Source organism: Myxocyprinus asiaticus, chromosome 34, assembly GCF_019703515.2.
Source record: "Myxocyprinus asiaticus isolate MX2 ecotype Aquarium Trade chromosome 34, UBuf_Myxa_2, whole genome shotgun sequence".
Classification (NCBI taxonomy): domain Eukaryota; kingdom Metazoa; phylum Chordata; class Actinopteri; order Cypriniformes; family Catostomidae; genus Myxocyprinus; species Myxocyprinus asiaticus.
This window is the reverse complement of record NC_059377.1, coordinates 39,901,048-39,915,956: the sequence shown is the minus strand read 5'-3', so window position 1 is coordinate 39,915,956 and position 14,909 is coordinate 39,901,048. Positions and strand designations below refer to the sequence as shown.

The following is a 14,909-nucleotide window of genomic DNA, read 5'->3' as shown; positions in this document are numbered from 1 at the left end:
CTTTTGAAGTACGGGCTCCCTGTCATTTTACACAACCGCCTGCATTCAAACGGGTTAATTCATACTATATGACTTAGTGCATATATCCATTCTGAGTGCTCCCCTCCTGGATCACCATGAGTGTCATTCACTTGTGGCATACTCATGTCGGTCACCATCCCGCGGGACTGCGGCGTCATGTGTATTGAGGTGCGATGGCACTCTGTTCCCCATAAGAGTCAGCTTACTGATGCAATGTCAAGTGAACTGAATCGTAAAGGAACGTCTTGGTTATGTATGTAACCTCGGTTCCCTAAGATAAATGGAACAAGACATTGCGTAAGCTGGCCGCACCTCAGACTGAGGCACTACAGAGGGGCACCAAAAGCGAGTTGTGAAGCGAGTTGTTTTCAGCTGTATAGGCTGTAATACAGTGAAGAGGAATGCATATTTTATCAACTGTACTCTCCAATCCACCCCCAAAACCTAAACCTAACCATCAGTGAAGTAAAAATATAATGTTAGGGGGAAAATGCAACCTCTGGATTGCGCTAGTCACTAATTATGCGAATGCGATTACTTCCTGGTTTCAGTGTGCGACCTGAACCTGGGTCTCCCACACTGCTTATGCAATGCACTTCCGGTTGCGGCACAGGGTAGGATAAACAAACTGGAGCTGATGCAAAAATGTCTGATACGAGATGTTGCTTGTTGGTGAGTTGGCACAACGTTGCTGATCCTAAGGTACTCTCGGAAACAACATGCCGACTTCCTGTGTGTTTAATATTGTGAATTTCAAAGTTGCCTTCCATGTTGCCTTCCAAGTTGGGATTTTCAAAGTGGGCATCCATGCATTCTTTTCACTAGCCTTTGCACTACAGAAGAATATGAGCTTTTGATGGTTCTCTTTTGACTTTTAGATGTAGAAAAATTGTGACAAATGCAAGGTCAAAGCTACTGAATGCACCTAAAAGTTAAAAGTTGACATAAAACGATGTATTTCTGAATAAAACAGCATATTCATCAAGAAAATAGGCCAGTATATAATAAAATAGGGGGTGGGAAGCCCAAAAATGTTTTTTCAGAGGCAAAACATGTTATTACATTTTGATGAAAGATTAAAAAGACAATATTTTTTATTTTCGCAATAAAGTGCACCGAAGAAATGTGAATTAGGCTATGTAAATAGGGTTCATTTTGATTTTATGTTGACTTTTAAGTTCCAGTTATTAAATAATAAGTAATACATTTTGACCTTTGATGTTAACAATTACATGCCAACATAAAAACTATGTGACATAGGAGTGTGCTAGGGGTGGGCGATATACTGGTAGACATGATAAACCAGTAGAAATTTGGCAACCGGTATACATTTTGGATTATCATCTGTATCGCGGTTACGCAAAACTGCCACCACATGCAAGAAATGTGTATTTCTATGGCAAGCCACGAGTCTCAGAAAAATGTGATAGTTTTAACGCGTGTACATTTAAAACTGCATACTTTGCGGCGTTCTATACAACCATAAAGCCAGAAAATAAGCCGTAGTAATTTCAAATGCCGTAAAAACGCGCAAAAATAGTTAAACGCCATATTGGACGGTGTTTGGTGTATGTGAAAAGCACCGCTTTTTTACGTAGTTTGTCTTGGCATATGACACCGTAAAAAAAACAGTTTTTGGTTGCACAAAAGCGGCACTTTTTACTCTATGTAGTACTCTATGTAGTATTATGAGCCCCGCCTGCTGGTTTTCACAGCCAGTAAAGTTTGAGGTGTTCTCACCCAATCAGTGATGAGCTGAGTCTGGCCAGTTCATTGCTGCAGGTTATTTCTGCAAAAGTGTGCTGGTGGGGCCTGGGTAGCTCAGCAAGTACTGACGCTGACTACCACCCCTGGAGTCACGAGTTCAAATCCAGGGCGTGCTGAGTGACTTCAGCCAGGTCTCTTAAGCAACCAAATTGGCCTGGTTTCTAGGGAGGATAGAGTCACATGGGGTAACCTAGCCTCTCAAAAATTTCACTTTAGAACTAGTATCACAGTTTAGGCTGTTTCTAACAAGTTATTGGAGAAACAAGGATGTATATGTGTGTGTGTGTGTGAGAGAGAGAGAGAAAGATATGGAGCGTGTGCGATCACCTGTTGCCATTTCCAAGCAGAGATGCAGTAGTGTGTTAGTCAGCTTTCTGAAGATAATGTAATTTTGGCCAAATGCATCCTATTTTCTCCGTGGATAAATAGCTGTCCAAGCAGGGGTATTCCTCCCTATTTCACGGTAGCTGGTGCGCAAGAGTCATTCACTATAGAAACCGCAATGTCCTTCGCCATTTTGAACAGTATGTCCTCTCCAATGTGGAAACTCCGGTAAGAGGTTAGCACCTTGAGTTTGTGTAATTAATCAGTCTGTTGTGTCTCTCAGCTGTGATGAGCCTTAATGCTGAAGTTGTTAGTTTAAAGCCATTTAAAGCTATTTCTTAGCTTTAGTAGTGTAGTCGAAATTCGAGCGATCACATAGTGCTGATGAATGAAAACGCTGACTGATGCTGACTCACTTCACGCCACCCAACTGGCTTATATTACACACAAAAATTTTATTTTTATATATTATTAATATATAAAAACATATATATATATATATATATATATATATATATATATATATATATATATATATATATATATATATAGTGAGCTAAATTTATAATGATTTGTAATGAATTGCTGCTTTTTACCACATTTCATCTTAATACACCAGTGTTTTTCTTCTCTATTTTTCTGAGATGACATTTTGAACTCAGAAAACTGTACACAGAGGAAATTATAATTAGATGTATAATTCAAATAATGGGTTATCATCTGTAGGTAATGTATTCATCTTATTTATGAGTGTTATTGATAACATCAGTACTGTTTGTGGTCGGATGAGGACACTTTGCGCCCGTGATTTTTTTCTCTAAACACAGCACAGGTTGGATGGGAGAGTTTCGTGATATTAAATAAATAATTATATTAAATAAATAAATAATATACACTTGTTCATGTGTGGTTTGTTGGCAGTTCGTTATTATTTTTACTCATTATGAACATATTAAACATGACAAATAGAATGAAGATTTATTGTATTACTATAATATACCATGAATGAAACCACAACATGCCATGTGTATAGATACAAAATAAAGCTATTATTATTATTATCATCATAATCATTATTTTCCAAAGTGAGCTACAGTGTGTGTAAGATGGAAATACACATGGAAAGTACAAACTGTATGTGACTAACTTGTTTCTGCGATAGCACCGCAGCCATCTCCAATGCACAGAGTATATTACAAAGTGTTGCTCACCCTTTTTCGATCTCTCATTTCTAATATTGTGCACTTATTTCCGCTATTTTAGTGAATAAGGGGATATGGGGCGATTCCGGACACAGCAATAGTGTATTTGTAATAAATTGCCATTGTTATTTTTACTGTATGAAAGAGTTACTTTTTTTAACAAAGAATTATCACATTGGCATATTAACATTGTGATAACTTATCACATATAAAGGCATATTATTATATCAAAAGAATATGAACATGTTTACTCATGCTTTTTAAAATGGTCTATTGAAGCTGGTTTGCACCACAGTTGATTAAAAAAATTATTTTGTAAGTCATAATAATAATAATGTTTCTGCTTTTGTGCAATCAAAAATAGTGTTTTTTACGGCGTAATATGCCAAGCCAAACAGCGTAAAAAGCGGCGCTTTTCACATACACTAAACACCATCCAATACGCCGTTTTAAACGACTTTTGCATGTTTTTTTACACCGTTTGTAATTACTACGCCATATTTTAAGGCGTTGTGGTTGTTTAGAACACCGTTTACCGTTTACATGACAAAGTTTTCAACTAAAAACGGAAAACTTTTTATGTGTTTTGGCTGTTCGTTTACACGACAACGGTGTTTTGGGGCCTGAAAACGCAAACTTTTGAAAACGGGTTTCAAAGTGCAAGTTTTTGAAAACGATGCCGTAATCGTCTCCGTGTAAACATACAAAAACGTGAATTTGTGAAAACGATGACGTCATGCGCACGCGTATTACGTGTTCAGTCTATAGGCATGCGTGCGAGTACTTCAAAACAATGCGTGAGACATTCAAAACTACAATGGCGGACTACAGGACTGTGTTTGTGCTACTCGAGATTTTTAGTTTATTGACACTTCTCAAGCAAAGTAATTGTAGTAATAAAGCAACCTCATCATCCATCCAGACAAAATTGCTCGATGCTTTCGCCATCTTCATTGTTTGTATTCACCGCTCTGTGGAAGAATGCTTATGTGCGCAGGCGCGTAGTGTTTCTTTACAAAGTGACATCACCATCTACTGGCCTGGCATGCATAATGCAGCCATTTTAGTTGTTTTCGCGGATCCGTGTGAACGGGGATCGTTTTGACAACATTGTCATCTGTACGCGAAACTTTTCAAAAACGCAAAGGAAAAACTTTTCCATTTTTAGTACATCGTTGTCGTATAACGTACCCTTAGGGGCCGTTTACACGACAATGTTTTCAACTAAAAACGGAAAACTTTTTATGCGTTTTGGCTGTTTGTTTACACGACAACAGTTTTGGGGCCTGAAAACGCAAACTTTTGAAAACGGGTTTCAAAGTGCACGTTTTTGAAAACGATGCCGTTATCGTTGCCTTGTAAACATACAAAAACGTGAATTTGTGAAAACGATGAGGTCATGCGCACGCGTATTACGTGTTCAGTCTATAGGCATGTGCGCGAGTACTTCAAAACTACAATGGCGGACTATGGGACTGTGTTTGTGCTGCTCAAGATTTTGAGTTTATTGATGCTTCTCCAGCAAAGTAACTGTAGTAATAAAGCAACCTCATCGTCCGTCCAGACAAAATTGCTCGATGCTTTCGCCATCGTCATTGTTTGTATTCACTGCTCTGTGGAAGAATGCTTATGTGCACAGGCGCGTAGTGTTTCTTCACCAGCTACTGGCCTGGCATGCATAATACTGCCTTTTTAGTCCTTTCGCGGATCCGTGTGAACGGGGATCGTTTTGACAACGTTGTCGTCTGTATGCGAAACTTTTAAAAAATGCAAAGGAAAAACGTTTCCGTTTTTAGTACATCATTGTCGTGTAAACGTACCCTAGATGTAAACGCATTAAAACTATCGCGTAACTCTGAAACTCATGGCTTGCCATACATTCTGTCGGAGAAATGGAGGAGGAAGGCAGAGTGGCTTTATGTGAGACTGAGAGAATTGAAGAAACGTCTCGTTCCCTCCATTAGGGAACGGAGGTTACGACAGTAACCAAGACGTTTCTTCAATTCTCTCAGTCTCACATAAAGCCACTTGACGTTGTGTCGATGTAGTGACACTAGGGGTCGATCTTGAGAGCCTGAGACACCTTCAGATCTTTGAGAAAAGGCCAGTGAGAATTGGCGAGTAGAATTTGCATGCCGCTCCCCCCGACATATGGGTAGAAAAGGGAGGCTGGAATGCGGATTCATTCAGGTCTTTGCACTGAGGAGCCGAGACAAGGTCCGGCCATTACAGCAGTGTAGTTCAGCCTGTGGCAAGAGGGACACAAGGTCTCCATTTATTTATTTATTTATTTATTTATTTTAAATGTAACTATATCGTGATATAAAATTTGTGATATCGTGATATAAGATTTTGGTCATATCGCCCACCCCTAGAGTGTGCAGTGTCAAGATACAATTTTATGACATTTTTATTGATGCAATTCTAGGGAACTGTCCAGTACAGTATTACTACACACTCAAAAGTATGTACTTTTTAAAAATAATTTTTGTATTAGTATAGAAGTATGTGAACCCATAGCTGCCGCTCTCTACTTAAAGGTGCACTCAGTAATTTTTGTGTTTACATTGTATTGGACTTACACTGACACCTAGGAGCATCATTCCAGCAATAGTTTTCAATTACCGATTACATTACAGAAATTCATTGTCAACAGTCAGCCATGACTGCTTTAATCCATGAGTCAATGTGTCCAATAACAGGACGGTCACCGAGATTAAGCGAGTAGTATTCGACTGGTCATGTGATTCTAACATGGCCTTTGAGGGGACCCTCTCCATGTAGAATAAAACTGCTTTTATAAGGTTAATGATATGACTAGAGTCTTCCTTTCAAGTGAGTGCTTACGATTTTATACATATGTTTCAAAACTAGCCTACTGTTCATTTCTTCAGGAGTATAGCTTGTTTACTGAGGAACAAATTACTGAGTGCACCTTTAATGTTTAAAACATTCCCAAACACTTTCAAAAACTTTGAACCCTGATCAGTGTAGGGTGTAATGCATTACTAAGTAATTAATTACTGTAATTAAATTACTTTTTCATTGAAAAAAGTAAAGTAAGGGATTACTCTAAATTTTTCAGTAATTTAATTACAGTTACTTCTGATGTAATTGCGTTAAATACTGTATAGACTCGAATCGAAATTTAATGTCTAATGTTAAAATGTATGTTTTCTAATTTAATGCAGCCCCCTTAAATTCTTTGGCCAGTTCATGAATAATTTATTTGATTTTATATGATTTATTTGAAAGAATTAAAAGAACAGTTTCATGTCTATCCTTGTATTTTCATTTGGTCAGGGTTGATAAGGGTTTTAGAAAGTAATTAGTAATGCAATTACTTTTCAGACAGAGTAATTAGTACAGTAATCTAATTACACTGTAGAAGATGTAATTAGGAGTTAGTAATTAATTACTTTTTTAAAGTAACTTACATAACACTGACCCTGACACTGACATGAAACAGCAGAATGCATTGCCAAACATATTGTGAGAAAGCCAATATTGTGATAACCAGCCTCGTCTGTGTCACAAACAATGGCAGCAGAAGTTTGAGCCGCTTATGTTGCAACCCAGTTGTAGAAGGTGGAGAAATAGAAAAAAGAGAACTGGATCGGTCTTGTCAATACAGGGGTGAGCGGAGCAGTTCTTGCGATGTCATTTCCATGGCTTACCACAACCATTTCCTGCGAAGTATTCTAAGGCCTCAAAATTACAGCTTCGGTGCATGGCATCGACTCCTTTACCTTTTTCATTTAGTAGAAGCTGCATATATTTCAGTATGCTTTAAAGTTTTGCGGACAAAGAGAGGGACAGGCAACCCTCTCTTTAAAAATATTTATTGACAATTTATGGTTTAGTGCATAAATCTTTGTATGTCTTGGGAAACGCTAACTTCCAAGTTTCTCTGGCCTCTTGCCTTTGGTTTAACCAGCATGTGTATTTTATATTTTAGCATGTTATAAAATAAAATATAGGCTATGGAGAGAGGAGCATGCACTCTTTAGATATTCAAGTGTCTGCTTCTGATTAATGCAGCTACATTGCGCGCGAAATGTCGCTCATTCTAACCGTGTCGTATGAGATATACTCTTGTCTTCCTCAAGGGGACGCTTGGTGGACTACAAAGCAGATGAGCCGCATCTTAAATATTAGGACAAATAATGTTTCTCGGAGAGATTTAAACACTAAAAAGTGTAATCTTTTTGTATCTTGTATACAAAGTGTAATCCACCCCAGCAATCACTATATAAAGATTAAATGATATGCCTCATCAAATAATCACAAACGAATGTGATTGGTCTATCATTACCAGCGATGAGAAAAGTTACAGGTAACACGTGACAAAGCCGCTTTTGGGTTATCTCAACAGTGGCGTGGACTTTAATCTCGTTTATTCGTTCTAGTATTATGTTTTTATGAAATATGTATTAAAGCCATTAAATTACAATTTCTAAAGTAGAAGCAAATGAAACAACAACGTTAACATTAACAATCCTCTCCACGCCTTCTGACTTCAGCTGTGCTATTTTTAAGTGCAAAACTGTCACCTTGTGGACGTTTTTAGAAGTGCAGCAAAATCTCCTTGGTGGAACTTTCAAATTGATTTGGCCACCTGAACTGAGTTTTTATAAATCATAATTAGGTCAAGTTCATGATTAAACATAAGCATTGATTATTCAGGTGCGAAATAATACCTGATAAAGAAACTGACTTCCATATTAAAGCAACAACAACATATCTCCGCTCTGTTGGTCCATTCAATGCAAGTGAATGGTGGCCAGAACTTTGAAGCTCAAAAAAGCACATAAAGGCAGCATAAAAGTAATCCACATGACTCCAGTGTTTAAATGCATGTCTTCTAAAGCAATATGATAGGTGTGGGTGAGAAACAGATCAATATTTAAGTCCTTTTTTATTATAAATCTCCACTTTCACTTTCACAATCGCATTCTTATTTTGTTTTTCAGCAATTCGCATTCTTCATGCATATCGCCACCTACTGGGCAGGGAGGACAATTTATTGTGAAAAAGGACTTAAATACTGATCTGTTTCTCACCCACACCTATCATATCGCTTACTTTTATGCTGCCTTTATGTGCTTTTTGGAGCTTCAAAATTTAGGTCACCATTCCCTTGCATTGTATGGACCTACAGAGCTGAGATATTCTTCTAAAAATCTTAATTTGTGTCTGCTGAAGAAAGTTATACACATCTGTGATGGCATGAGGGTGAGTAAATGCTGAGAGAATTTTCATTTTTGTGTGAATTATTCCTTTAATACAAAATGCTTAAAATTTTGACCTGCTTACAGAAATGACGATGTATTTAACAAAACACAGTTGTGGGGAAAATACAAGGAAAGCAAAATACAATCACAAAAAACACAGTTGTTCACAAAATATATTTATTGTGAAGGGAAAACATCTATTATCATAAAAGGACAAAAAAAATAATACATTTAACGTAACATGGAAATCTGACCGTCTACAGTTCTGACAACTGCATTTCTTTAGAACTTGACAAACTAATATATATTAACAGCTGTGGATGCAAACAGGCAGATCTCAGGCAGGGTCGGTCTGTGACATTTCTAGCTCTATCACTTTTATAAAGCTGACAATAACAGGCGTATTAGAGATTGGTTAAAATGTGGGCGACTTCAATCCTAGCCAGAGGCACAAGGGAGGGAGGCAATCAATGATGGCCTTCATAAAGCACTATGCCATGAGAAAGCCAGAACTGCAATGGAAATTTTATAACATCATCATCCTCCTCTTTTTTTAACGTCATAAGGGTGTGCTGCCCTGTTAAAATGTTTGTTTATTGTGACATTTTCACTTCTTAGGGAAAAATAAAGTTTTCTTTGCACTTATTGGTTAAACTGTCAGTTTGAATAGTAGTGATATTTGCCCACAGAAATGCTAGACGTTTGGTTGTCAGCTGTAAATCAGATTTAGTTTGATTAATTCATTAGATTTTAAAAGATCACTTAAAGTTAACAGTAACATACAAAAACGTGACGCTCTCACGCAAATACATTTACACATCTCAGTTACACAGGCCGGGGTTAGCAGCGTGTTATTCGGGACGCAATCTTTTGGCTGAGCTACATGTTTGTTCAGTTCACACACCACACCTTGACGTTAAGTGACTTCTTAATGGGTTTCCGAGCTCAGTAAGATAGCAGAACAGAGGGGAGGCGATGAGAACCAGTTTAACCGTGACAACTGAGTGGATGCGGAGGAGAGCACAGTGATTAATGCAGGTCTGTAACACATGAGCAGGGCGTAGGTCACAGGAAATGACCTCACATCCAGCCTAAATATGGAAAACGGTTATTGAGAAGAGGAGAAATTAGGAAATCTTGTTTCAGGGCTCTATGTAGTGCTGTCTGGAGGGATGATCCTTTGACGAGGGGTCTTGGGTCGGTGGCGGGGCGTCAGGGGTGAGCTGCATTCGCTCTCTGACACGGAGGGCTCGGTTTCAGCCTGCGGCGAACCGGTGTCACCCACCAACTCCCGCAGGAACTTAAACTTCGACAGGAAGAGCTGCCACACCACATACCACCCTATAAACAAGACAAAAATGTAAGTTACATTTAATACGCCATGTTTTGCTTTCAGTTTTACAGTGGAACTATTGGAGAAGTAACATCAAATTTGCATGTTCTATCTTCTTAACATCAGTAAAACATTTGCAGGGACGTGATGATAATGTACAGATTCAACTTGCATTTGCAAAACTAAACAGTAGATTAATGCACTTCAGTTACCTGATGAATTTGATTTAGATTGGATTTGCTAAGAAATATACAGGTAGGGGGCCTGGGTAGAGTAAAGACGCTGACTACCACCCCTGGAGTCGTGAGTTCGAATCCAGGGTGTGCTGAGTGACTCCAGACAGGTGTCCTGAGCAACCAAATTGGCCCGGTTGCTAGGGAGGGTAGAGTCACATGGGGTAACCTCCTTGTGGTCGCTATAATGTGGTTCTCACTCTCGTGGGGCGCGTGGTGAGTTGTGCGTGGATGCCGCGGAGAATAGCATGAAGCCTCCACACGCACTATGTCTCCGTGGTAACGTGCTCAACAAGTCACGTGATAAGATGAGTGGATTGACATCTAAGACGCAGAGGCAGATTCGTCCTTCGCCACCCGGATTGAGGCGAGTCACTACGCCACCATGAGGACTTGAAAAAAAAAAAATGTACAGGTAAAGAATAGCCACTTTCTCACATGAAACCTGTTAAATTGTAGTAAAATAATTGAATTGCCTTTTCTGATGAATATGCATCTTTTATCTATTTTGCTTCCATTCGCACATCAGCACCAAAACGCTGTTAAACTCTGTGACGTTACTTGCCATGAAGGCTTTTGGTCTAGTGTATACCTCGTTCAGAATCCCTTCCTGTTCCTGCAAATTTATTCACTCGGATGAAGGAAGCGCTTTAGTTTCGCTATCGCGTATCGGTCGATTAATATTTTTGCTTTATTGATTTTGCTTTGAAAATTACAAGTATTTATTGAAACACGAAAAACTTAAAACATATTTCTAAATTAAAATTGCACTTTAAACGAAACGAAAAAGCAATTAAAATAACGAAATTATCAAAAAAAATATTATATAAACACCTTCCCAAATCCAAACATTTACTGTCACCAACAGACTCATTTGCCATCACGCGAGTATTCGTCTACAACAACAGGTGGAAAATTACTAATAGCCTAAATATTATTTTTTTTCTTTTTATTTTTCACCCAATTTGGAATGCCCAATTCCCAGTGTGCTTTTAAGTCTTTGTGGTCGTGTAGTGATTCGCCTCAATCTGGGTGGTGGAGGATGAATCCCAGTTGCCTCCGCGTCTGAGACCATCAACCCATGAATCTTATCACATGGATTGTTGAGCGCGTTGATTTGGGTGAAAAAGAGGAAAAAAATTAAAATAATTTTTTTTTTTTAAATGCATAAATGTCATTGTATTAAACCAAATATTATGCAATACAAGTGGCATCTGCAAACAAATTATGCTAGATCTTTTCTTAAAACAACCTTCACTTTTCTGAACCATTTTTGCAATGACTTTTAAGCAACTCGAGGTGATTTTTAGTGGATATATGATGTCGGTTTCCCTCAAGGCCTTTGTTTTGAATAGTATACATTATATAACATTTGTATAATATTTTGCATTAAAAATGTGTGTTAGTCTTCTCCCTCCTCAAAATAAATGCCACTTGCTTTGAGATTTTGTATCTAATGCAATGACATTCACTTTTTTAAGTAAGGCTTAAGGGTCCAAATACATTTCACGGTCATTGTAGATGCACTGGAGCACATGTGGCGGGGTTTGGGGGTCACTTACCGAAGAGCATGAAGAGGAGGACACATATCAGCGTGGCCACAATCACCAACATGGTCAAACCAACACTCTGCCACATCCTTCCCCCTACTTTCCTAAGAATCAAACCAGACAAAACCCCTTTACACTTGTGTGCTCTATAGGCTGGGCATGTTCTTGATTACACAAGAGGATGCCCTATATAATTACACTCTTATTTGGCATGTCTAATACACAAGCGATGGGTATAATTTTGTCTGATATCAAGATTTTTTTCAATTTGCGAAATGTCTTAAAAATATCACACAGATCATACAACATCAAATCATATAGGCCGTATTGGAGTTAGCATGTCTGATTTGAGAATCAAGCCACAATATATGGTGATATATTAATATGAAAAATATATTATAATTAAAATTAATGTTACATGTTATTACACAGTATTATTAATGAAATATAATGTAAATATTGCATATATCATACATATCACATTACACTAACAAAAAAGTACGATGGATTTACCATTTCATACCTTGACTGTACCATGGTAAAGTATTTTTTGGTAAGGGCAGACATATATTAGACAAGATTGTGTGAATTGTTTAAGATCATATCACCTGCATTTTACTGCATGTTGGATTTCAGGATCAAGTCATCATATGGTTTTATTCCATAATCCATACAAATAATATATTAATAATTTTTTTTTAAAAAAACAATACATCAGAGCTTATGATGAATGATATCCAGTGTTGGGTAAGTTATTCTAAAAAAAGTAATTAATTACTAACTACTAAGTACATCTTCTACAGTGTAATTAGATTACTGTACTAATTACTCTATCTGAAAAGTAATTGCATTACTTATTACTGATTACTTTCTAAAACCCTTATCAACCTCAACCAAATGAAAATACAAGGATAGACATGAAACTGTTCTTTTAATTCTTATTCAAATAAATCATATAAATAAAAATTAATTATTCATGAACTGGCCAAAGAATTTAAGGGGGCAGTGTTAAATTAGAAAGCACACATTTTAACATTAGACGTCAAATTTCGATTTTAAATTCACTATTGTTTTATATAGAATTGTCCTAGAGTCTATACAGTATTTAATGCAATTACATCAGAAGTAACTAATTAAATTACTGAAAAATTAAGAGTAATCCCTTACTTGGGGCCTGGGTAGCTCAGTGGTAAAAGACGCTGGCTACCACCCTTGGAGTTCACTTGAATCCCAGGGCGTGCTAAGTGACTCCAGCCAGATCTACTAAGCAACCAAATTGGCCCGGTTGCTAGGGAGGGTAGAGTCACATGGGGTAACCTCCTCGTGATCGCTATAATGTGGTTCGTTCTTGGTGGGGCGCGTGGCGAGTTGAGCGTGGTTTCCGCGGTGGATGGCGTGAAGCCTCCACAGGCGCTAAGTCTCCGTGGCAACGCGCTCTGACGGTATCAGACGCGGAGGCAACTGGGATTCGTCCTCCGCCACTCGGACTGAGGCGAATCACTACACGACCACAAGGACTTAAAAGCACATTGGGAATTGGGCATTTCAAATAAAAAAAAAAAATACGTAAAAAAAAAAAAGTAATCACTTACTTTACTTTTTTCAATGAAAAAGTAGTTTAATTACAGTAATTAATTACTTAGTAATGCATTACACCCTACACTGATAATACCATATGTCTGATTTAGAAATCAAGTCATAATTTTATATCTAAATCCAAACAAACACTATAACTATAAAATAATATAAACTATTATAACAAAAATCAAAAAGTACCATGATATTACCATGATTTTTTGGACACATACCATGGTAATACTATGATATTTTTTAAAGTATCCTGGAGTACCATGTAAATACTATTAGTGATGGTATTACCATCACTGTACCATGGTAAAGTAATTTTTAAAAGGGTAGACATATAATTTACATCGTATCAGATCGTATAATATCAAAGCATCAATTTTATTTTGCATGTCCGATATCAGTATAAACAGACAGCACTTACACATAAACAGTGGTTTAATGCTGATATCAAACACACAGTATGAAAGTGTTTATGTTGATATAATCATGCAGAGACACTCACAGTTGATCACGTCCTCACAGTCTTCACGCCGAATCCCGCAGGGACGGAGGCCGGTCACACGTGTCATGGAGGGATCACGAATATCTTCTTTATCTACATCATTGCGACACTTAAGGAGAAAGGAAATTAAAGAGAAAACGGCGAGCTTCTGTCAACAACACACGCTCGTGACTCAATCTGAGACTGACCCGGTTGTGCTCCTTCATGTACATCTAAGCTTGGTGTTGTGGGAATTGTAGTTTTCATTGTACGTCCTGACCACTCCACCAAAGGTTTTTGTTTATTTTTCTTGGTATTACTGATAATGGGACTAATTACTAATTTTCAACTTAATGCACAAGGCTATTTCCTTCTTATTGTAAAATATACCTGGTATTACCACGTTTTTGAACATATTTTGAACATTTGTCATTATATCAAACACAGTTGAAAGCAATTTGGTTTGTTAAATGAAGCTTATTGTCTTTGTGTTTGTTTTTGAGTTGCCACAGTATGCAATAGACTGGCATGTCTTAAGGTCAATATTAGGTCAAAAATGGCAAAAAAGAAACAGCTTTCTGTAGAAACTCATCAGTCAATCATTGTTTTGAGGAATGAAGACTATACAATGCTTGAAATGGCCAAAAAACTGATGATTTCGTATAAAGGTGTACACTACAGTCTTCAAAGACAAAGGACAACTGGCTCTAACAAGGACAGAAAGAGATGTGGAAGGCCAGATGTACAACTAAACAAGAGGATAAGTACATCAGAGTCTCTAGTTTGAGAAATAGACATCTCACATGTCCTCAGCTGACAGCTTCATTGAATTCTACCCGCTCAACACCAGTTTCATGTACAACAGTAAAGAGAAGACTCAGGGGTGCAGGCCTTATGGGAAGAATTGCAAAGAAAAAGCCACTTTTGAAAAAGAAAAACAAAAAGAAAAGTTTAGAGTGGGCAAAGAAACACAGACATTGGACAACAGATAATTGGAAAAGAGTGTTATGGATCTTAACCCCATTGAGCTTTTGTGGGATCAGCTGGACTGTAAGGTGCATGAGAAGTGCCCGACAAGACAGCCACATCTATGGCAAGTGCTACAGGAAGTGTGGGGTGAAATGTCACCTGAGTATCTGGACAAACTGACAGCTAGAATGCAGGGGTGTAAAGTAAC

The 14,909-nt window shown here is 37.7% G+C and overlaps 1 protein-coding gene across 1 annotated transcript; it reads right to left on the bottom strand.

Annotated features, from left to right (window-relative positions):
* Window positions 1–8,708: 8,708 nt before the first annotated feature.
* Window positions 8,709–13,948, bottom strand: LOC127425554 (small integral membrane protein 13-like). Its single transcript, XM_051671670.1, has 3 exons — window positions 13,754–13,948; window positions 11,677–11,768; window positions 8,709–9,889 (listed from the first exon to the last, which is right to left on the bottom strand). Exons 2-3 carry the CDS (start codon window positions 11,750–11,752, stop codon window positions 9,699–9,701), a joined length of 267 nt encoding a protein of 88 aa, XP_051527630.1. The 5' UTR covers window positions 11,753–11,768; window positions 13,754–13,948; the 3' UTR covers window positions 8,709–9,698.
* Window positions 13,949–14,909: the final 961 nt, after the last annotated feature.

Excerpts from the sequence above, each read along its gene's own strand:
- LOC127425554 (XM_051671670.1), bottom strand. The coding sequence starts at position 11,752 with ATGTGGCAGAGTGTTGGTTTGACCATGTTGGTGATTGTGGCCACGCTG. Across the intron at positions 9,890-11,676 it reads CCTCCTCTTCATGCTCTTCG|GGTGGTATGTGGTGTGGCAG; the intron begins GTAAGTGACCCC and ends TCTTGTTTATAG.